The sequence below is a fragment of the Aedes albopictus genome, chromosome 1 (genome assembly GCF_035046485.1).
Source record: "Aedes albopictus strain Foshan chromosome 1, AalbF5, whole genome shotgun sequence".
NCBI classification, from domain to species: domain Eukaryota; kingdom Metazoa; phylum Arthropoda; class Insecta; order Diptera; family Culicidae; genus Aedes; species Aedes albopictus.
The window spans coordinates 164,092,632-164,117,980 of NC_085136.1; the positions used below are offsets into that span (position 1 = coordinate 164,092,632).

Consider the following 25,349-nt stretch of genomic DNA (forward strand, 5'->3'; position numbering starts at 1 on the left):
TTTTGCAAAATCATGAAGTTTGATATGCCGCAAGCGAGGTTTCAGAACCGGTCAGAAAGTGGCCACTTCCCTGGGGGCACCAGGTTTCCGGAACATCCAGATAAGTGACCAGTGTATGTGAAATCTCTCAAAATGTGTACCAATTGTCTTGTTTTGCAAAATCATGAAGTTTGATATGCCGCAAGCGAGGTTTCAGAACCGGTCAAAAAGTGGCCACTTCCCTGGGGGCACAGTGGCCAGTGTATCCGAAATCTCTCAAAACATGTACCAATAGTCTTGTTTTGCAAAATCATGAAGTTTGATATGTCGCAAGCTAGGGTTCAGAACTGATCAGAAAGTGGCCACTTCCCTGGGGGCACCAGGTTTCCGGAATATCCGGAGATGTGACCAGTGTATCCGAAATCTCCCAAAATATGTACCAATTGTCTTGTTTCGCAAAATCATGAAGTTTGATATGTCGCATGCTAGGTTTCAGAACCGGTCAAAAAGTGGCCACTTCTCTGGGGGCACAGTGGCCAGTGTATCCGAAATCTCTCAAAACATGTACCAATTGTCTTGTTTTGCAAAATCATGAAGTTTGATATGTCGCAAGCTAGGTTTCAGAACCGGTCAGAAAGTGGCCACTTCCCTGGGGGCACCAGGTTTCCGGAACATCCGGAAATGTGGCCAGTGTATCCGAAATCTCTGAAAAGATGTACCAATATTCTTGTTTTGCAAAATCATGAAGTTTGATATGTCGCAAGCTAGGGTTCAGAACTGGTCAGAAAGTGACCCCTTCCCTGGGGGCACCACGTTTCCGGAGCACCCGGAGAAGTGATTAGTGTATCCGAAATCTCTCAAAACATGTACCAATTGTCTTGTTTTGCAAAATCATGAAGTTTGATATGTCGCAAGCTAGGTTTCAGAACCGGTCAGAAAGTGGCCACTTCCCTGGGGGCACAAGGTTTCCGGAACATCCGGAGATGTGGCCAGTGTATCCGAAATCTCTCAAAACATGCATCAATTGTCTTTTTTTGCAAAATCATGAAGTTTGATATGTCGCAAGCTAGGTTTTAGAACCGGTCAGAAAGTGGCCACTTCCCTGAGGGCACCAGGTTTCCGGAACATCCGGAGAAGTGGCCAGTGTATTCAGCATCTCTAGAAATATGCTCCAATACTCTTGTTTTGCAAAATCATGAAGTTTGGAATGCCGCAAGCTAGTTTTCGAAGGCGAATTATGTTGCACCTCTATCTGATAAGGAGGTTACCCCAGTACTCACGGCCATAAATCCGGAACAACGGAAAAAAATCGGAACCATGTTACCGGTTCCATAAACTAGAAGGATTTTGTGATCAACTGTCAAAATTTCACAAATTTTCGATGAGAAACGGCTGAGAATCAGATTTTTAAAGTTTTGAAATAGGGTGCAAAATGAGGCACAGGCACATAGGTGTTAACATAATCACTTACTGCACGACACAACATAGTCTTAATTGCAAGTTAAAATCTAAGCGCAGTAATTAAAGTCGTAGCAACAACGGATGAGTATTTTATTACAAAATTGAGCATATTAAAATAGTTTTTACAAAACAAAGTTCGATTCCATTACACGAGTCAGTTAAAACTAATATTCATAAATATCTATTTACACTTCTACGTAGCATTAGTCGGAGAGTCTAGTACTGGGTTAAATTGGTTGTATCCTCACTAATGTTTATCTGTAGTGCTTTTCGCTTATTGTTAGTTCAGAATATTGTATTTTTTCTTTTAAATATTCAAGTTTTCTCCTAGCGCAGATGTATTCTATGTTTAAGGTAGAAGATGGAAAATTGTTAAAGTCTCTAACGTTTGGCCGCATATTTCCGACTACTAGTTACTTCTGCTCTAGTTGCTATTGATTTTTTTTGTGGATGAATATATAAAACATGTAAATACTTCCTAAAAGAGAACTAATGTGTAGTACAGTTTTGTTTCACTTTTTATGTTTAACACAGATATCAGTAGTTCTTCTTCTTTCTTGCTTTCAATCAATGTTTTATTGTTTCATCTCGAACCATGCTTTAAATTGTATGGTACAGTTTTACTTTTTTACATGCTGTTTTTCAGTTCTGGTCTCAACGATGCATCATTGTTAGTACGCAGGGCTACACAGTAAAAAATGTGCTGAAATGATGTTCATCTAAAATTCATTGTTTATGTTAACCAAACAAGTTCGAGTATAATTTATCGAACAATTATCTGAATTATTACGATTTGGAAAAAGAAAGTACTTTGCGATGTGATCCAAAACTTCAACCTTTTCCAACTGTGTACCATTGCTGGAATGAATCGAGTCCTACGATGTCAGGATGAGTGACACTCTGAAATTTCACATCCAACTGCGTTCCGAAGGATCGCAATGGCGAAGCACAAACTGTTTGTGGAGCAAAAAAAAAACCTATCGCCAACTGGCCTCGGGAAAAGCTCTCGTCCATGAGAATCGGAAAAAGAGTGCCCTCTTAAAATAAATGAAAAGCCATTGGTCGGCATTAAACGTTTCGGTAGGGTGCGTTTGTTGTTGGGGTTTCGCGCTTCGTCTACCACCGCACCGTCGTCATGACCCCGGGAAACCTACCCACCAAGGGCGATGTTTTTTTTTTGACAAATTCGTTAGAATCACACTCGTAAAAGTATACGAAAAACAGCTCTCGCTTTACGATCCAATTACAAATGCCTCACTCGTCCTCCGGCGGAGCCGAATGACGGGATGTTCCCCGCCGGTGTAGCGTGATTTTTCAAATTTGCGAAGAGTGATTGTGTCCGAGTGCTTTGGAAAGTGAAGTGTCGTTCATATTTCGGCGGAACGCATTTCTGGGATTGGATAATTTCGGTTCACAGAAGTTGCAAACTTCTGACGGGTGACAGGGGATAGAGTACGAGAAGTAGAGACGAACGAACGATCGTGGATGATTAGTATGACTTAAAGCGGCACAGTCCTCGACGGTAATTGCGATGATTGGATGAGCTCCTTAAGATATTATATTTTTTGCTTTGATTTGATTTGAGTGCTGACCCATTTGTTTGTTACTTTTAGGTTAAGTTGAAAGTGAAAGCAGTAGCAGGTTTACGTCTTAGAATGTTGCCAGTTAGCAGAGCACCGGTGTATTCTTGGGTCGCAGAACATATTATGCCTCTCAAGAAAAATCAGAATATGGCGGTTATCTGCCTCTGGCTTCTAATATTAGCGCGACAGTCACTAATCATAACAGCGTCACCAGATTTAAAAGTATATAATTCCACTATATGGGGTTCGACAGAAAGAACACTCATTCCACTGAGCTACTCTTGCCGTTCGTCACACATACATTCAAAAACATCTGTCACTTCACGAAATCCACGTGCTTTTGTTTTTGGCGGGATCACTTTTTCTTTTGTTTTGCCTTGCGACTGTCATGCGGCGGTATGCCTTGCGAGCGTACGACCACCGCAGGACTCTAATAAAAGATGAGCGCGACAATAACATATCGTTGTATGCTAATGTTGATGCACTCCAAATGTACCAATTACAGTACTAACTAAGGAGCTCTCAACCGTCAATTTCCCTAACGAGTGGATATGTCACCGGCTTCTGTAGTTTGACAGGGCCACCATTTCAAAGAGTGCGATTGGGCAAGTCTACCTAAGTAATCCTCGACGATGCTACCCCCCCCCCCCTCTCGGTTGGTGGTACATATACTAGGGCTCTGTGTATTTACTTCCACATTGTCTGAAGACAATCAACTCACCATTACTGGATAACCTTCACTATCAAGACGGTCATGGTATTAGAATTCTGGTTCCAGACGCCAGTGCCAGCAACCAATGTGATTCTGCCTAAAACATCCTCGACACGTACATGTCTAGGGATCCTGGACCCTGAGGTGACAGAACTCAGACATCTCAAATTTTACGGAAAAATTACGAATAATGGTAACCCAAAAATCCATGGTGCAGGTCGACCGAGGCACAGGTGGTCCTCGTAGTCGTTCGGCTACAAAAAATACTCGACAGGGATACATGTGGCCTTGATTCAGATATCTGTGGCGAACGCTTACAAGTCCGTTAGAGTAGGTACGCTCAAGATGGACAGGTCGGTATGTCCGTCGGGCATACACGAGCTATCGGAGGTTTGTTTCAGGTGCCACGAACCAGGACACAAGTCGTGGGACTGCAAATGTCCTGACAGAAACAAGTTTTGTAGGTAATGGGAATGAGAGGTGAACGTCATAAGGCGCAAGTCTGAACAAACCCCTTCTAGTGTTTGATTTGTTCCGAAAAATCTGTGAACAGTAAGCATCCGACGGGTGGCTCAAGATGCTGAAGGCACAGCTGACAACTCACAGCGCATGTAACGCTGCTGAACCTAAACCACTGTGACGCAGCCCAGCAGATTGTTCGATGCTCGCGGACTCGTTGGTGCGTTCTCGAGATGCCGCACTTCGTACAGGAACCCTTGGAGGAGCCTTCCGCGTAGTGGCAGTTGTGACACAGGCGTATCTTGTTGGCTTCTTCTTCCCGTTGATTGATCGCCAAGCCTTCTAAATGGAACTTTCTGGCTGCTTAAGAGGATAACGATGAGCCTTGCTGGAACTTCGGTCACAAGCTCCGACAAGGCTCATTGTTAGCCTCTTAAGCAGCCAGAAAGTTCCATTCGGAACTTTATCTGAACTTCGCGGAACTTTAAAGCTGCTTAAGATGCTACTCGGAACTTTGTCGGAACTTTCAAGTTCATAGAAGTTCAGTTCAGTAGCATTGTGTTGTAATGAATATAATTAATTTATTTCTTTTACAGAAAACAACAGTTTAAGCATACACGAATAAACGACAAATATGAATTTATCAAATCAATAAATAATAGGCTTGAGCAAAAAAAAAAATTGAATGAACAGCAGGTAAAGTCTGACTTGAATCGATTTTCTGTCGGCAGCTACACTTTAAAAAATCCGCACATATTTATTGGCAAAAATCCATCTCACTCCATTATTACAATCCATATGTGCGCGCACCGCAACGTTCTCCACTCAAGGTTACACATAAAATCTAATAGTCGGATGGAAAATATGTGCAGCGGCATTTATATTCTAAATGCCTAATTTGAATTTATGTGCGATGCATTTATTTTTCGAGTGCAAAGCTTGATAGCAAAATTCTATGTGTGGGCTCATAGAAACTAGATGCGGATTTTTCTTAGTGTAGTTTTGCATATTTGTACAGTACACGGTAAAAAATCTGCACTGTGATATAAACTGGTTGGCACTTGGATTCGCACTACTGTTCAATCAGTTTATTATCAATTACATATAATATGACAAAGAACATCCAATGCCTCTTCAACTTTAATGGAACTTCACATCAATTCGTCGTTCGCAATGTTTTGATTTCAAAACTCGAATTAAAAAAAAATGCGTTTAGCCGCTGCCAGATTCGATACCTGGACTTTCAGAGTCCCGATCCACTGTTTTACCACTACACTACTTCACGTCTGTTGGAGAGGTGTGAATCGAAGCGAACCAGTATCTACCACCTGTCATCTATATTTACTTTCATGACCGAAACAGTCATTTACAAATCAACAGCTTTTCCCTTTGGATCGTATTGCTTTTTACAATAGTGCAAATCGAAGGGATTTTCAGTTGATTTCTTCGGTGGGATTGTTCTGGTCCTCAAATCAACACTGACAGCATTGCGATCTCAAAGGAAAAGCATTTCTGATCATGTTGATTAGGACATTGAATAGTTAAGGGATTTTTCCCTTACATCGAGCGTTCAGAATTTTTACCGTGTAGTGAAGTTAGCTTGACTTTGTCAAGTGTCTTTAGCAGCGCAGCGGTAAGTCGGCAGGCTATCACGCATGAGGATCCAGTTCAAATCTACATAGCAGCGACATGTGTGAAAATATAATTATCAGAAGCAATTTCCAGACATGAATCACAAACCCACTAAACATTTTTGTTTCTGCTGAGTTTTGTCAAAGTTCTGTCAGAAGCTGCTTAGAAGGCTATCCAGCGTGCTTATGTGTACTTTCAAGTTCCAAAATTACTTAAAAATAAAGCTGCTAGCCTTCTAATGAGCAACCTTGAACAAGCAGCTCAGCTTATAAAGAACCCTCTTATCTGAACTTTTGGTTACTTGGGTTTGAACTTGTTGCATTTGAAGGGAAGATGAAACGGTTCCGCACAAAACCGGCATTTCCGTTCAGATTGGGATGAGTGTGTGTTGTTGTGACTCGCGCACGTTTGTGCTTGGATTCGCTTGGCTTGCAAGGCGCGATGGACTGCAAAACGAGACAATGATCGACAAGAAACTCTAGCAGCTCATCAAATTCTCGAGCGCCGTTAGAATTATGATGTGATTCTCAGAGACGAAGGGTGGGTGAATTCAGACGAGAGCAGAGCATGTACGCAAGGATCGTTGACCAATTTGTTGTGAGCATTTGTTCACCAATTTTATTGAGCATTTGGAGGTTCCTGTCGAACTCGTTGATCAAGTGACACAATACATCGCTGTTCAAACGTCTTTGCTAACCGTGTCCGAAAGTGCAATTGCAAGTGTCGAAGGTAGTGAAGTTTGGCTCTGGTACTGCATTGCAAGCTATCGACTACAGTCCTGCTAGGTCACCTCTACGAGAAGTTCGCCTAAGTCAAGACCGTACCTAGCGCATTTTTCAGGGTGGGCTCTACAATTCTCAATCACTGGCTCGCATCTCTTTCGTCTTGTTAGCAAGTGTTCGTTGCCATCCGAGTATCGGAGATACAACATCTCACCCAAGGCGGAAAGTGGAGCCACGTAGCGGGAATAAAGAGTCCTGTGGACCTTATTTCTCTTGGGATGTCGTCAGCTTAACTCCAATACGAAAGGCAATGGTTTGAAGATCTCCACTCTCCAGTGGTTATTGCAGGATCAATGTCAAGAGCGGTTATATCAAGTGTTTCTCACACAGGGATTTCCTCTGATAGTCCTAGTGCATCAAGCTCAACAAGACAGCTTTCCGGAAGAAATGGCGGGTCTTGGAAAACAAGGAGACGTGAAATCATCGTCCAGGATCAGATCGTTGTACCCTGTACTTAATGCAGGTATCATTTGCGTCGGAGACCGTTTTGCCAATGTTCCAGTGTCCGAAACTAGTAAGCATCCATTCATCTTGGATCACCGTCATCCGCTAGCAATAGCGTTAGTTAGATACTTCCACTATAAGTTTTACCACGCTGGACTACAAGTAGCAACCCTTCGCGAAAGATTCTGGCCAACTAATGCGAACAGCTTGGCAAGAAAGGTCATCGACGGATGCATTCCGTGTTTCCGAAGGAAATTAAAAGTCATTGATTAGCTTATGGCTGATTTGCCAGTGAAGCGCGTCACTCCATCGGCTCCATTTTTGAAGGTCGGGCTGGGCTACTGCGGACTTTTTAACATTAGCTACCCCAACCAGAAATCCACCCCAGTAAAGTGCTACGTTACAGTGTATGTATGCAGCAATTCATCTGGAGCTCGTCGTGGATTCATTGCGGCTCAAGGACGCTTCGTCGCTCGATGAGGCCGACCCCAGTTAATCATGTGCTACAACAGGACTACATTTGTTGGGGCAAATCGAGAGTTGAAGGAGCTCTGCGAGCAGCTGAACGACAGAAAATTCCAATATCCCGGTATCAAGGCAGCAGCAAACGATGGCATCGAATTTAAGTTCATTTCACCCCGGACGCCAAATTTCGGCAGGAAGCTCAAGTGAAGTCCTTCAAAACCCGTCCGCTCACTGCTGTAGCGGATTGAATCTTCCACGATGTTCTCGTCAACCACCTGAAGATGTAGGAGCAAGTGCAGCTTTCACCCAGCAGTTCTACAACACCCTGGAGTACAACATGGTTCAGAACCATGCAGAAAAATGACATCGCTGTGGGTACAATGGTTCTTCTTAAAAAGAGAATACACCTCAACTGAGGTGGCCACTTGGCAGAGTGGTACTGGTACTGACGTTCGTGTTGTCACGGTACGTACCAAGGATGGTAGCTTCGACAGAGGCATCACCAAGGTCTATTTGGGGACAACGGAAATTTGTAACAAAACTCCAATCAATAAGTGCTTCGCTTCGGACCCCATGGATACCCTTGATGAAGTCCCAAGATCATTCCGTCAATCTACAATGGGTGAAAGGTCAATTCTCGTCAAGTATCGTCTGTGTATGTCTGCCCAAGTCCCTCGTCTTGGTAAAAGGTAACACTGAAGTTATTCAGTTCAGCAAGGGAGATAGCATCTACTCCCGCTCCGGTGCACTGGGCACCTGCGTTGGCCACTTGGTCATCGCTAAGCAAAGTTCAATATTAACCTCTTCTGTGTCGTCGGTAGCACTGCACTCACTATCACCGCATCCCCTGGATACAACCATGGTACCATCTCCAGTCTCACATCTGTCGTTTGGTTGGCAATGGGTCCGGCCAGCTCTACCATCAATCGCTACGACCGAGGACAGAAGCGTTCCACTGGAACCAACACCCGCAAGGCGCTACTCCAAGTAGAACTCTCAGGCACCACTACTGCCTTTGTGAGGTAAGTTGTTCCAGTTTCGGAAAAACTACACACTGATTACTACATAATTTCTTTTCCGAGGAATCTATCGATATATTTCAATCACCACCCGGCGACGGTACGTACAAGACGAAGCTCTCCAAGATGACAACGACCACACTGCAGCACCGATGCATTCCGACAGACGAGTAGATCAATCACCAACCAACCAAGGGTCTCTGTCAGAGTGCCAATACGAACCCGTGGGATGACGCCTACAGGATCGTTATGGCCAAGACGAGAGGTGTGATGGCTCCTACAGAGCAATCTCCAGAGATGTTGGAGGGGATCATTGGAGGACTTTTTCCGCGTTATGATCCTAGTCCTTGGCCTCCTTTCGTAGGACAGCCGGGGTCTGAGGCTGACGATGAGCAGAGGGTCACCGATGTGGAACTTGCGGGGATAGCTAGGTAAGGCCCCAGGTCCGGACGGAGTTCCGAACCTGGCCTTAAAATTAGCTATTGCAGAGGCTTCCGAGATGATCAGGCCTGCTATGCAGAAATGCCTTGACGAGGGAGTTTTCCCAGAAGCTTGGAAGAGGCAGAGCCTGGTACTATTGCCAAAGGCGGGGAACGACCAATATGCTTGATTGACACGGCGGGGAAGGTGCTCAAAAAGATCATCCTCAATAGAATGTTGCGGTTCACCGAGGGCGAAAATGGTCTTTCGAGTAACCAGTACTGCTTCCGGAAGGGGAGGTCCACCGTAGACGCTATCTTGTCGGTTACAAAAACCGCCGAGAAAGCACTCGAGCCTAAGAGGAGGGGAATTCGTTTCTGTGCGGTAGTGACTCTGGATGTCAGGAATGCGTTTAATAGCGCCAGCTGGTCTGCTATTGCCGATGCGCTCTTGCGTCTGGGGATACCGAAGTACCTGTACAAGATTCTCGGAAGTTACTGTCAGAATCCTGTACTAGTCTACGACACGGAGGTGGGTCGGAAGTGCTTTCACATAACCTCAGGAGTCCCGCAAGGTTCCATCCTGGGTCCGGTGTTATGAAATGTCATGTACGACGAGGTGTTGAGGTTAGAGTACCCAGTGGGAGTGGTGATTGTCGGATTTGCCGACGACATTACGCTCGAAGTCTACGGTGAAACGATCGAGGAGGTAAAGTTGACTACCAACCACTCGATCAAGGTTGTGGAGGCGTGGATGCGGTCCAGGAAACTAGAGCTGGCTCACCACAAGACAGAGGTGACGGTTGTTAACAACCTGAAGTCGGAGCAGCAGACGGAGATCAGTGTAGGAGAGTGCACTATCCTGTCAAAGCGCTCCGTCAAACACTTGGGCGTGATGATCGACGATAAGCTTACCTTCGGTAGGTGTATGTTGAGTAGATAACTCATCTGCTATTGCTTAAAAAAGAAAAGAAGTGTGTCAAAACGTAGTCCTTTTCAACACATTTGCGGTGAAAAATAGTCCATTTCGTCACACTTTAACCAGTTACATTTAATGCAAAAGTTTCCAAACGTCATTCTGAAAAGGAGAAAATTGACATATGACGGTTTGCCCTACTCTTGTTTTGTTCAAGGGCAACACAAACGCTACATATCCGCCTCACAGATCGGTTGGCATGTGAACAAATTGACATAAATTACAAACTTCATTAGTGAAACGAAGAAGTTTCGATTCCATCTTCCTTGCGTAGATTTTACGATCTACATAATTATTTATTACGTCAACCAAGTCTCCCAGCAAGATTGTAAGTTAAAAGGAGCCACCACATGGTACTTGCAGCAATTTCATCAGTCGTAAGAGAAATACGATGTAAGTGACTGATACAAATAACCGTAAAAAAGCTCGGGTCGTTTCCACAGCAAACATACCGCACTGGTCACATACATGTACGCCGTCGTCGTTTGGAATTCAACAAGAATCCATCAAAAGGGTTGATATTTTCATCAAAATTCTTCTCTGTCAGCATACGAGCCACAGAAAAAAAAAAGAATAAAAACATTCCGAATATTTCCATTTTATTATTACGTCTCGGACGGAGCATGTGGAGCAACGGGGAGGCACCCATTCGCAATTTTTGCCTGGCAAATGACCAACCTTTTGCTGTGAGGCTGTCGTGCTCTCTACATGCGAGTTCAAATAGCCGACGACCAGTCAGTTGTCGGTCGGTTGGCCGGTTAGTCGCCACCGCCACCACCACTACCCTGAACGTACGAGTACTAAGCAGGGAAACTGGCAATAAAATGTTTGTTACATTGTTAGCATTTCCGCTTATGTTTGCTTTCTCTGGGCCCTCTACATGTAGGTACTTTTCCCGTTGCTTGTACATCCATTTCATTTCCTAGCCACATAGTTAGTGACCACCGCGCGCCGCACTTCTGCTTGCTGCTCTTGTACAAAGTATGGTGCCATATCGCGCGAGACGTGTAGAATGACGCCCTTAGGCCAACCAGCAACACAGAGGTCAAAACTCTTTTCCGAGTTCCGGCAGATTTTGGTCACATTCGGGGAGCATTCGCGAGTCTTTCCACCGCAATTGTGTTTTTGCTTTTGGGGAGGTTTGAGAGCGATTTATATCTCTTTTCCCAGCATGTGGTCCAAATACTGGAGGGAACAGTATGTGACAGTGAAAAATGTGGAAAATAGTTAAACAGATATTCAATGAAAGAATAATTATTATTGAATACTATTACAGCAAGACACAACAACTACCGATGCAGGAAGAGAAAGCTGAAAAAAAAATCGGGAAGTACTTTCTGCCACACTACGCTGTTCGTAAGCTAGACAGCACAACTACGAAGCTTGAAGTAATCTCTTGGATGCTTCTCTCCAGACGCCGACCGGAGCTTTCGTAAGCTATGCTCTGATAGTCGGCTGCATCATTCAAGCTGACTTGTCCAGCATCTGTCAACGGTTCTGAACACACCTGATCCCCAAGATTATCTGTTTCAAGTGGCGGTACAGTAAACTACGTACGAGTTGAATTCTGTGATACAGGGCACCTCCGCACCTAGCCACAAAATCTCCTGCAGCGTTTAGTTGAAGACGGAAAATCGTTGAACCCCGTAGCGTCGAAGGATACCGAGAGAGGCTTCTGACACCCTATGTCAACAAGGCATGCGATGCCGGTTTCGACATACAGACAATATCCGAAACAGGGGAGGTTCGTGCGTATGGGCGTGATGACGGCGAAATCACAAGTCGTTCCACTCGACAACCAGTAAAAGCCCCACCGATCAACTACCCGGTGGATCTCTAAGTCAAAGACCTCGACTTCCGATCATCGTTTGGCAATTTTCATCACACTACTGCCTGCATGTTACTACTCAGTTACAATTCGTAATCGGCATAACGTAGTACTCAATGTCAAAATTTTCTGCCTGAGTCAGGCCTGCCTCTGACGAGCGGCAGAGGGATTAGCTAATCATGGAAGATTGCAGCTCCTAATCCGCAACTTAAAAACGGAATACTGTACTTAGGCGGTGTGCTTCGCCAAGGGCCAATCACGAACCGGCGTAAGCATCAGTACATCTTCAAGCATCGACACCCGTTCGCTTGCGTCGGGTATCGCTCGAGCCCGACCCTGATCCGAAAAACTTTATAACTGAGAAGCATCCGCATTCTCATGGGGATGGTGCTTCGCTATTGCGTACCCTGCCTTAGAGTCAGGCCGAAGTTCCGCTTATGGGTAACCTCCCACTGTGCACCGGAGAGAGTTATGAGTCCATTATTGCGGGCCTTTCCAAGATGTTTACCCACAACAAACGCAGCCTGTCAGTGAAGATATTTGTCACCGGATACATCTAGCGCAATCGCCAAATGTCGACGAACTTTGGAAGTCAGCAGTCAAACCGTTTATGTTATTGTTCAAACGGATGATCTGCAAGCACAAGCTTTTATACAACAAGATATATTTAGATTCAAGCGGAGCTGAACTGAAGTCGAGGCCGCTCATACTGCTCAGTGATGACCCACAGGATTATGAAGCGTTCTCTTCAGGATATCAACAGATCTAGCGTCTTGGTCATTCCGGGACCAGATCTAAGCTTTTCAAAAAGCTTAGTGGTGCACATAGTAGTTGTGGAAAATTGTGTACCTGTCGAAGTGTATTGTTAACTGAACGTCGGAACAACAAAGCAGCAGGGACCAGTAGGGAAGGATGAAGATCAACATCCCTTAAAGTAGCTGTCCGGCCGAAAGCTAGACTTAACACTGGCGAAGATGGAAGCTTTCTTGGCGTACCGGAAAGCTGTGATGGGTGGGCCTTAAATGGCTGACCCGCCCCGGATGGAAGGGAACAGAGGTTGAGACCGTTGCTAGGTCCTCAACAACCACAGAGTAGCGTGAGCCAAGGGGGAGGACCCCCTTGGACGAAAGTCGAGCGGAAGAGTACGAAGAAAAATCGAAGAGGTCGAAGAGATCAGGGACGCCAAACCAAGAAAGCGTAAAAGACTAAGTGCTTACCCTAAAAGGTAGTTCGAATTGGAGAATAGACGAAAACTACACTCACAGCGATTACCTGGTGGTTCGCTACAGTATCGACTACAACAACAGCAGCCGGTGGGAACAGGAAGAGGTGGCTAGGCCAAGCTCAAGCTCAAGTCCTCGCAGGTGGAATAATACTTCGACGAAGGGGTATTCTGGGAGGCGCTCCGCCGTGAGCAAAACCTACTTGGTTTAGACGGCGACGAGCTGGTAGCGGTGCTCTTGCGTGAGTCCGATGCAACCATGCCTAGGCGAGCCCACCCTAGAAATGAAAGGCAACCGGCTTACTGGTGTACTGAAGCGTTTGTGGACTTGTGCCGCGCCTGCCTACGGGCTAGCGAGCACGAGGAAGAGCCAAACGAACAGCGGGTGGTGTTCGCCGCTGCAAAAGTAGCCTTAAAAGTAGCTATTGCCGAGGCTCCCGAGATGTTCAGGTCTGCTATGCAAAAATACCTGGAAAAGGGAGTTTTCCCAGAAGTATGGAAGAAGCAGAGCCTGGTTCTATTGTCAAAGGCGGGGAAACCACTCGGAGATCCGTCGGCATATAGACCTATATGCTTGATCGACACGGTGGGGAAGGTGCTTAAAAAGGTCATCCTCAATGGAATGTTGAGGCACACCGAGGGTGTAAATGGTATCTCGAGTAGCCAGTTCGGCTTCCGGAAGGAAAGGTTGACCGTAGACGCTATCCTGTCGGATACAAAAACCGCCGGGAAAGCACTCGAGCCTAAGAAAAGCGCGGGGGGATTCACTACTTTGCGGTCGTGACTCTGGGTGTGAGGAACGCGTTCAATAGCGCCAGTTGGTCGGTTATTGCCGATACGCTCCTGCGTCTGGAGATACCCGGGTACCTGTACATACAAGATACTCGGAAGTTACTTCCAGAATTGAGTACTAGTTTATGACCCGGACAGTTCCGCCAATGGAAGGTCGACCCTCACGTTGATCCCGAGGGTAGATAGCTAGGTTAACAGGCGTAGGTACTTTCAGGCCATGGTTGCTTCCGTCAGTATCTATATCGTTCCGGTCATGCGGTTTCTCCCGGTTTGCGCAGGTTTAGAGGGAACGGCGTTTTGTTCGTGTGCCCGCGTATTCGCACAATGCGTGACCACATGCTTGCCAAATGCGGAGTGGACACAACTCCGGACAATTTTGTCCAGAGAATGTGTAGGGATGAGTTTAGCTGGAATGCCGTTTCAACGGCTATCACCCAAACCGTCTTGGAGCTACTACTCGGAGAACAGCTAGTGCATACGCAATAAAAGGGGTGGTCCAAGAGTTCGGAGTCCGCTACGTAGGTCATACCAGTGCCCTGCGATCGAAATTGACACTTACAGCGATTAAGTAGCCGCGGGGAGAACATCCTTGCAGCGTTACTGTCGTGGCGTCGGTCTTCACAAAGTTCACGAGTTCGGTTGATTCTGGTGCTTTCTGCAACAATTTCGTTTTCAACCATTGCACCCTATACGTGCAGCAAATATTTAAAAACTTCTGCTCTCCGAAAGTGTCACGAGTGAGAAACACATGAAACATTCCTCTTTAACTGCCTGGAAGGACGAGCAGCAGACATACAGTATGGACGATGAACGAGAAAAGTTATCCTGAGCATTCGAGCATCTTCGGTTCGTGCCTGTGTGTGCTGGCTGGGTGGTGGTCATTTGGATAACTAGCACGACGGGTATGCTGCACCCGAGTGGCTATAATTGCACCCGAAATAGAAAGACTACTTCGCTTCAGCAAACGTGATAAGGTTGCGTTGGGACGGAATTGTTGTAATAATTTTCTAGCCATAAGTTTCAGTTTAATTTGAATCGGATGGGCATTTGAATGCGGTTGTGGTGGTGGAAAGTTGCTGATGAATTGATGCCGAGAATTCGGGAAATGTTGGAAACATTTGTAACTGTTGTCATTAGCAAACATTTGAAAAATTCAGGCTTCGTTTCATCCATTTGTTTATTTGAAGACTGAATATGTACGAAAACCTCGAAGAAGGCTAACCGATTTGTAACAAAAAGCATCACTAGACTAGACGTTGACTGGAATTTTATTTAATTAATGAAGAACATTCTACGAAGTTGCGTCAGAAGTAATTAATTAGTAAATGACTATGCTTCCAGGTATCGATTGCGGTGTCCACTCATCCTGCATCGTAGTCGATTTTTTCCACATTATTTCCGTCTACTCAAGTTGGAATAACTGATGGAATATCTTCCATTCACGTTGGTTGACCTGCTCAGCACAGAAACAGGACAGAGTGTATCTCCATTTACCAGATCACATCACATATTGAATTATTTAGAATCATTCGCACGTTTGTGCTCTTAGTGCCACACCTGCCGCACTGGAGAGCAATCATTCCATTTGTACCGTATTACGTACCGCAGCAGCAGCAGCCAGCAATATCTCCAATGCATTTGATGCATCTATCTCTCACACCTCAAACCGCAATTATAAATGCTTTTATTCTGCTACCCTCCCCGCTTTCTGGTCCTTCCTAGCGGCGCAAAACCGACGCCTAAAACTATACACTATAATCTACATCGAGAATCAGATACACTACCTATATATTTGTTTGTATGTATGGAGGAGAGCATTGACAGTGGTGTGGACATGACGTGCTGGCAGCGGAAGCTGCCCAGAATCGAAATGAAATTGTCCGTCTGTCCTTCGATACCAGTTAGTACAATTAGATGCTTTTTGCCGGGTCAGGACAAGCTTGGGTTACGGCAGGGTTACAAAGGTCCGAGAGGGCAAATGCTGCAATGAATTTCTGCCCTACTCCCTGCCTCGAGTCTTCCTGATTGTCCAGCGCCGTCCGTTGTTGGTAGTTACCGGGTAAAAGTAATTGATTCTCGACAGGTCACAGTGGTGCAGGCAGGTATTGTATCAAACACTCGTGATGAGAATTCATTGCATTCAGAGAGCTTTCGAGGCAATTACAGGGTTTTCAGTTGGGTTTAGTGCTGATTCAGGGAGCTTCAAATCGTTACAGGGGGTCTCGTGGGTTTCGATGGGGATTCAGAGAAATCAGAAGGTTTGATGGAGTTCTAGGGTGATTTCATAGAGTATCAGGGAAGTTTCAAACGAAATTTTAAAGGGAGGTTCAGCTATATCTGTGCCAGATTTTACGCAGCTACTTCCAGAATAGGGTACTGGCGTTGAGACCAACGCAGGACAGAGGTCTTCAGGAGTGACGATAGATTTTCCTCAAGGATCCATACTAAGGTGGCCAACACATATATGAAAAACAAAAATTTCGAAAAATGTTAAGTCTTACCTCCTAAATCGGTTGTTTTGTACCCCCAGAAGCTACGTTGAAAATTTGAGCAAAATTGGTTGAGCCTAAGGGGGCACTCAAATCGCTTGAAGTTTGTATGGGAAAACTTGGCCAAATGTATGCAGAAATTTTAAGTTTTCAAATTTTGCCGCTAGGTGGCGCTGTAAGCGTTCAGTAATCAAACCCTTTGGTATTCTTGTAGGTGACTATATGCCAAACAACTTTGTCGAAGACCGCAAAGTGATCCAACGTCTGTGAAAAAAGTTATACCCTAGGTAAAGTGAGGATACACTTTTTTGTTGTTTTTCCAATACATGTAAAAGAATAATATCAATAATGAAATCTCAATACTTTGCCTCACTTTGCCTAGGGTATAACTTTTTTCACAGGCGTCGGATCACTTCCCGGTCTTCGACAAAGTTCTTTGGCATATAGTCACCTACAATAATACCAAAGGGTTTGATTATTGAACGCTTACAGTGCCACCTAGCGGCAAAATTCGAAAACTTAAAATTTCTGCATACATTTGGCCAAAATTTCCCATACAAACTTCACGCGATTTGAGCGCCCCCTTAGGCTCAACCGATTTTGCTCAAATTTTGAACGTAGCTTCTGGGGGTCCAAAACAACTGATTTAGGAGGTAAGACTTAATATTTTTCGAAATTTTTGTTTTTCATATAAGTGTGGGCCACCCTAATCCATACCTTTGGAACGCCTTCTACAAAGGGCTATCATCTTTTAAACTTCCGGAAGCAGTCGTCATCGTGAGCTTCCCAGACGACGTCGTATTGACGGTAACAAGAGAGACGCTTGAAGAAGAGGAAATTCAGGTGATGAAACCAATGAACCTTTAGATTGCTTATAACAGAACTGTAAAGCAGTTCAACGGATGGAGATCTGTTACCAGTTTTATTCGAAACGCGCTTTGAAGCATCAAGGAGTGTTGGTCGGTGATCGACTCAGTTTTAAGGATCACGTCGACTACGGCTACGGTACGGAAAGGCGACAAAGGCTGTCAATCTTATAGCGATGATCATGCAGTGGTGGACTACTGCTTCGTGGTCTTCTGGGAAGCGTAGCAGGCTGAATACTTAGGTATGGTATCGCAGCGTGGGCTGAAGCGCCGAATATGAAGCGCAATCGAAGAGTGCTAAACAACGCCTTCCGACTCATGGCTACGTGGATCCCGAGCACGCACAGAACCATTTTGACGGAGGCAGTATGTGTTATCGCGGGAATGCTGCCCTTTGGTATCACCATCGTGGAGGACGTGTGGTACTAGCGGAGAAGTACCTGGAACGTACTCGTGGCGTGAAGACCAAAGGGCATGGGGTTGCGATTGGAGAAGGGTGCAGACGCAAAGGACTCATCGTTCTGCGGTGGGTAAGAAATTGTAATAATCAATTCCTTCCCCTTCCTCACATTGAAATCTGACGTAGCAGGCGCCATTCTCACCCAATGTCTGTTAGTTTCAAGCAGTCAACGAGCAGCAGGGACAAGAGTCCAGACGAATCATCTTCCTCGGGCCTCCTGCGAGGTGGGGAGTTTGTCCAGGGTATAGAAAAGTTTCACAGCGGACTCTATTGAACTTCTATAAAAAGCCTCTTAAAGCACCCTAGCCCAAATACCTGGAGTGCCAACCAGCACAACAGTATCGACACTAGTAATATCCTGGTTATATCAGTATGTGAGGATGGTACCGACTTGAAACGGCGAGCAGTCTAACAGTACGACTGCCTCCGTCCCGTTAAAACCTTGACAGGCCTCTTGATACGTCCAAAACTCGCCATCTTAGTTGGTAGACGTAGGCTCAGTTGAAGATCCTGACTAGCCTCGATCGACTCTGGACACAATACTCCATGGAGGACAAAGTTTTCAACCATTTAATGACCTCCTTGCAAGCAAAGATAGCCATAGGATCACATAGACGACTACTTACGACATGAAAGTTAGCGGTCAGGACAGCGGAAATATTGCAAATCCGTTCGCTAAATAACAATTTACGAGGTCTCCACCTCAGGATAGCTGTCGGACTCACAGTGATCCAAAAGGGAGACCAAAGAAAGATGGGGCTCCGGAGTCGTGCTTCCACACCGAACTTGAGAAGCCAAGATAACTCGCAAATTGAGAAGTCGAGCTTGGCGGCAAAGATCAAGTAGAAGGTGAACGAACCGCACGAGTTTGTGAAGGGTAAACAATGAAGGGTGCACTAGAAGATAAAGTACGTGGCGACGAGCATCAAGTCGGTCGTTCCAGCAGCAGAAGGTGCCCAGAATTAGAATTGAAACAGTAGGGAAGACTTTGGCAGACAGGAGACACTGGAGAGCCACCACCGCAGAACTCGTACGGAGAAAAGAGGAAGGGATACACCAGGAAAAGAGAAGGATACGAAAAAGCAGGAGTGTTCCAGAAGAAAGCAGAAAGATGATGGTAGGTAAGTACAGTGGGTGGCGCACCGTGGAAAGTGAGTAAGTGAAGAAGAAAAAAACAGAAGGAGAACAAGGAAATCTATAGTGCGAAGTCTCCATAATACCAGAGCCGCATCAGGTTCCAAAGGTAACTGAATATTGCAATAATCGTTCAAAGTGTTTCGTAGTACGGGAAGATATAACGGCAAGGTTTGCGACTACCAGCACACTGAAAAAGTGCGGCGATGCTGAGAGGAAAAGCCGCTAACTTCAGGAGATAGCGATCGCCATGCTCATCAACGCCAAGCTCAACAAAAGGTATTTTGTCGTGAAAGCTGCTCACCTACAAAATCGATTGCCGTTGCTATCGGTTGATTATACGCTGTTCGAAAAGTGGTTTGTACGGATGTCCAACCAGAACCACTTGGAAATGTTTGGCTGCCAAGGCTGGGGTCACGTTCCGGACACTTAGCGTTGGAAATACGACAGCAAGGCGCGAACCCTGACGTTTGTAACTTAGCAAGAGCCGTGTTACTCCCAGCAAGGATGAAACCCCCGTCTTCAAGCCTCAGGGTCGGCAAGACGCTCGTGACACTCCGCGAAATGAAAACACTTGTAGATGTGGTAAAGCAAAGCTCCCTATAATGACGGTCTCGTGTACACTTTTATTCACTTCCTGACGTCCTACTTTCTCTCTTCCTCCTAGCTTTTCCCTTCCTAGCTTTCTGGCGTCCGCCCTCAACACCGGACGACGCCTCCCACTTTCTTAAGGACTAGTCCTACCTTACTTTCTTCACTTCTCTTCTTTCTTCGGGGCCCCGCACACTGCACGCCTTCGCTGCCGTTCCTTTCGCCTGTCCTCTGGTTCCTCGTCTCCTTCCTGGGCCAGGGGGCGGGCAATTCTTCTCCTTCTTCCTCTCTACCGATGGCTGCAGCCTCTCGTGGACCTTCCTCCTGTTCCGTGCGCCCCTCGAGTGTGTTGACGGACTCGAGGCTTCAGTGATCCGTAGAGTCACTGGAAAAAGCCTGGGTTCGTCGGCGCGCTTGGTGGTTGTATCGGGTACAAGGGTAATGCGGACGCACTACAAAAAGGTGAGTAGGGTCTACGCTGCGGTGTGGCTCCAAAAGATACCGCAAAGTTCGGTTTTAAAATAAAACCGCGAGGTCCTGTGGGCACAATGGCAGACACATAATGGCGGATTCAGCACTATACGGACGGACGTTCTGGGTTCGGGGTTTCACAGAAATTTACCTGGATGTCCAGTTTCTCCTTCACACTTCCTTGTCTCCTAATCCTTCACAACGTCTTTCTTATACTCCAACTCTTAACTTCTACACTTTCTTTAATTTCTCAGGATGTTTTTCTACTTTAACAAATTGCAACTCTTCTGTATGCAGATCACCAGGTTAATGATCTGTTGTAATGGAGCTCGTTGACCCCGAACCTTTGGCCATTGACCCGTCGTGTATCCTCCTCATGATGGCCACTCAGTTCACCTCCCATGGCCGCCCATTTCGCCACCCCCATGGCCGCCCATTCGTGTAGTCCTGTGCAGCCTGGTGGTGGCTAGCAGAACTACCGTCGTCCTTGTATAGGGCAGTGCAGTGATGTCTGCGTTCGTGGGATTTTTTGGACGTTACACTTAACCTAACTACAAACGTTTTCTTTTTTTAAAACAAAATTCAACGAATACTACACGCGACAAATCCCATCAATAATGGACGTTACACTGACACTTGTTACACGTTCATCAGCTATTTAGAACAGCACAAGGTCTAGCGTCTCGCCTTTGGATCGCGTGGATTTGCAAATCGAGAAAGGGACAATCGGTTCCTTAAGCGCGATTGTGGAGAAGAAGACTGTCCCGCAACCGTAGGTTGTTCTGGAACCCACGGACAATGAGGTAAGGAAGGCGCCGCTACGGAATTCTGCGCCAGCGGTTACAGGAGGTTGGTGAACCTAAAGATGATTCTTGCGAAAATGCAAATAGTGCACGTAGTGACTGGAAGGAGTTCTACGAAATGAATTCGTCCATAGTTTTTTGAAGAAGAAGACGCTTTTCTGATTTGTATTAAGGATTACAAAGAAGGTTCAGTTGTCAGGATGCCAGCGAAATGTTGCTCGTTGCTTGCACTAATGAGGCAGAGATCAGGCGTGTCTACGAAGATTTTAGGAAGAATTTGAAGATCGGCGAGATGAAGAATTTTTTGGGTCTGGAGCTACTGCTCACTTACTGAAGAATACTATGGCGAGCGATGCATACTACCAAGTACTAGAGTGTCGCTAATGTACGTGGCCGTGTGTACAAGACCCGACGTAGCTGCAACTGCGTCGATCCTGCGGAGGAAGTTTACCGCTCCGACGGAGATCTCAACAAACATTATTGCTGTACAATAGATGAATAAACTGCTCTCAAGCTTAATTTAGAAAATTTTGGCTGTATAAGCTATTAGTCAGCTGTCATTGTTACTTGGGCGAATGATTGGAAGCCCTCAAAGCGACTAGTTCGTTTGTCTCGACGCCTTCTAGTTAACCTTGCACAACAGATGCGTAAGTTAATTGCCGGTGTTTTTAAAAGAAACTACACACCTTCTTCAACCAGAGGCTGTACAGACTGAACTCGGTTCTCGGAGTCACTTGAACTAGGATGGAGCACTGACTGTTGAGGAGGAGTGATAAGGGCACTAGGTCACCCCTCGTAACCCTGTGGTGAATCTCTCGTGAATCTGCCATATCATATGATTAACAATTCCGTTGTATCTTCATTTCAACCTTTTAACCTTCCTAAAACATCAAATTGGCGTGGCAGAGACTGCCGCCGTCATTGAGGTGAGGCTCCTCGAGAGGGCTGTGCGTTTCCTCGCTCTCGGGGGTGCTTGAAATGTGATGAGTCTTCAAGACGTCACCAAACGGACCAAAAGCCCGGCTTTTCTCGGACTCCCCAATAGGTTGAGACAGCAGGATTGAACAACGATCTTGACCAGAACATCCGGATGGAATCGTTGAAGTGCCGCCGGCCAGAGGATTCTACAACATGCTTTCCATCATCTCAATCTCTTTGAAAGTTCTGTCGCTTCTGTGGTATTATTGACCAGCTCTATGTTGAAGGCCGACGAGTGTCCAAAGCTATCTCGTCTTGTTACACGTGGCTTGTGTGCCACCGCCATTTGGGTGAGATTTCCTGAGAAGACGGTGGTTACCGTAACCCGAAGTCCCGACAAAATTTCGGCTATGCAACTAGGCGTTGCTCGCTAGTCCGATTGGCTAGTATCGTGCTTCCTTCAAAGAGCGGAAAAGCTTACTGGAAGCAAACTAGTATGTCTTTTTAAAACTCATCAAATTAATCACATCCCACTATGTTTCAATCTATTAACATACTTTCATCCACCGTCCTGCACCACTGTGAACCCACGCCAGCAATAATGGGAATGAGCGCGAGTTTCGAGAGGGCACTTTTAATGGAAATCATGCTCTCACTCAAACACACTGTAAGCATCGTTAAACGTAGAATAATGGAGTTGTCGTCTTTGTCATCGTCGTCACCACCTATCGATGGCGGTGTCCCGACGAGTGGGCCGATCCCGCTCTGAATTATTATGATTATTGAGCGCATTTCGATTGTGGTGGCGATAGGGTTTCTGATTATCGGAACAATATCCGTCGGGCGCCGCCGGCCGGAACTCACTACAGTTGGACGCACCGCTGTCGATGTCGAAACAACTGCTGGCACTACTACTGCTGGTACTGGAATTCCGTGACAATGGTTTTGATTTGAGTGGATTTAGTATGTCCATATGGAGGACATCCCGCTGCCGCCGATCCCGTTGCTGTTGGTGATGCTGCTGCTGCTGCTGATGATGGATCGGCGAACTTCCGTCCACCTCTGCGGGTGCGTCCAGAACCGAGGTCGAAATGGTGTACGTTAGACGTTCGTCACTGTCGTCCTGTTCGAATGCGTATGAATAGCGATGATGAGCGGAATTATGACTACCACTGTTACCATCGGCACTATGCTGGTGCGGATACTGCTGGTAATGATGGTGATGTCCGTGCAGATGTTGACCCCGCCGGACACGGCAATAATAGAGATGGAACAACCCGAATGAAATTAGCATACCGAATGTTGCCCCGACTACAATGAATAGACCGTAATGAGAGCCGCCACTTGACATCGGTCGTACATCATTCCATTCTTGTGGTAAAATTTTTGACGACGTTTCCACGGACGTGGCCGGAATGTCTGCGTTACTGCTACTGCTGCTTGTCTTGTTGGCGGCGGGAGTCGTTCCCGGTAGCAGCACCGAGTGGCTCCCGTTCGGTACGTGCATAGAATGATGGAACGGTTTGAAGTTGGCATTTTTCAGCGAAGCCATGTAGATGCTGTCGTAGATGGAAAATTTGCTCTTTCGGTGCAGACCGGGGCCAGTGCCGGAGCCGTGACTGGGATGGCCGAAACCAAAGTTGTTACCCATCAGCAGACCTACGCTGTCAGTGTCAAAATTGTCGCGAAATTCATCATCGTGCAGTTGATCGTGGTTAAATTTTAATTTCATCTTCATATGATTTACATTCTTGCGTGGTTTGGTCGAGTTAGCATTGGCTTTGACGGTGGCTTTTTCATATTTATTCGCCTTTCTAGTGCCGTGCACTGGAGCAGCCGTAGTAGGCGATGAGACGGTTTGTTCTAAACTGCCCTCGGTAGCGCTGGTGTTCGTTTGTTTGGAGTTTTGCTGGTGAGGGTTGTTTTGATTGTTGATGGAGACCACGTTTGCCGTTGTCCTTGCCACCGATGGCACCGTCATCGTAGTTGGCTCTGTCGCTGCTGAAGTGGTCCATTTTTGTTCTACCGTACGTCCATATTCTGCTGGCATCATTGAGGTCAACGAAGGGATCAAGAGAGATGATGACAATCCGGACAGCGAGGATTCCGTTGTCATTGGAGCCGGTGTCGTCGTCACCGTTGTCGTTGTTATTTCTACCAATTTGTCACTCGTACTTGTGGCTCGCTTCGGGCTGGGACTCGTTTCTGCTGCCATCGAATCAGCTTGAATTAAGCTATTTCTGTTGAGTTTTTTCTCCTCCGCTTCGGGCTGTCGACGGTCTTTTGCACCGGAATAGCTCTTATCACTCGCTTCGTCACGTTTCCTTCCAGTAACGTTAACAATCGGTGTTATTGCCGTTAAATTGACGACTTTATTTACACTCGAACTATTCTCTAATTTATCACGGCTCTCTGGATTAGGGCTCGAGGTGGATTTGGCTGGCTGACTCTTCTTGGCCGTCGCTTTCTTTGTTTGCGATCTGATTTTGCCTTTCTTCGGAGCTCCCGCTTTATCTTGTTTTGTATCTTTAATCGTCTCATTATGAAAATTAAGCTGCAGTTCTGCTGTTATTGTTGAACGCAATTCCGACTGTACTGGTGGCGCCACTGTTGTAAGATTTTGTAAACTTTCTGTACCGAAATTTACATTTAAATTTTCCTTCTCCTTGACGCTGATAATGGCTATGGCATTTGGTTCACCAGTTTCGTTATAATGAACTTCTGGTGCTATTGTTGGCTGCTGTGCGGACAGCGGGGTTGAGGTCGTTAAATTCTTTAATAAACTCTCCTCGTTGGCAATGGTACTAAGCTTATCATTCATCATGCCAATGTCAGCGGTGGAAGACGTCGACGGGGCGACGCTGGGGGTCGTTATCGCTGGAATCATTTTACCATCGTCTAATGGATGCTTCACGGTTGTTTGATCGTCTTTAAGGCGATTTGGTGCGTTCAGGTTAATTAAATTTTCGCTTTGGCACTGCGATTTGAATGAAGCGATTTTCATCGCCATTTTTCCTGGCGTCCTTCTTCGACCTTCCCCTTGGCAACAGCTCGGACGCCTTTGTCCGGTCGTAAATCTTCCGAAAATTTCAAACTCATTTCCACTGTCATCAGGACTGCCGCTGTCAGGGTAGTCCCTATCGTCGAAAAGCATCTCATCACGGCACGGTTTGACCCACTCGGCTATTCCGAGTAGGTCGGCACATTTGACAGGATTGTTCTCGAGCAGGAAATCCCTGAGGTGCGGGGACGTCTTCACCACTGATTGACTCAACCCTTTCAGATCGTTACGCCTTACGTTCAAGATAAGCAATCCCGGCAGGGGCAGTTCCGGCAAATAGGCAATCTTGTTGCCGGCGAGGTTGAGAGTCTTGAGATTTTTCAAATTCCGGAACACGCCCGGCTGGAGCTCGTAAATTTCGTTGTTCTGCAGATGGAGGTGAATTAAATTGGACGGGAGGCTAATCGGAATCCGAACCAATCGATTGCGGTCCAGGAACAGTGTCGATAATAGCTCCAGCCGCCCAAGAGCATCCTCCTCAACGTCGGCAATAAGATTATCCGATAGGATCAACTGCTGTAGGAGGGGGTAGCTGTCCAAATCGCCGCTTCGTATCACCTGCGAAAGAAAGAAGAGAAAAACGAAAGATGGGATTCAGCAAAAACGTCAGTTATTTTTCCGGTTGATAGGCACGGCAAGTGGCGGAATTTCAAATGCCCTTTCTTCAAATCTTATTTGATTTTCACCACAAATAACCGAAAGAATGTTAATCCAGGGCAACCACCCCCAATCATGCAAGTTAAAGTGACGCACGTGGAACGGATCATTTTTACTGTTACGCTT

The 25,349-nt window shown here is 46.0% G+C and overlaps 1 protein-coding gene across 1 annotated transcript in view; it reads right to left on the bottom strand.

Annotated features, from left to right (window-relative positions):
• LOC109431513 (uncharacterized) overlaps positions 1-25,349 on the bottom strand; it is a 269,055-nt gene continuing 243,706 nt past the window's right edge. Inside the window, exon 3 of the mRNA XM_019707742.3 lies at positions 1-25,124. Coding sequence (XP_019563287.3) covers positions 22,224-25,124 — 2,901 coding nt within the window. The 3' untranslated portion in view covers positions 1-22,223. The remainder of the gene's footprint in view (positions 25,125-25,349) is intronic.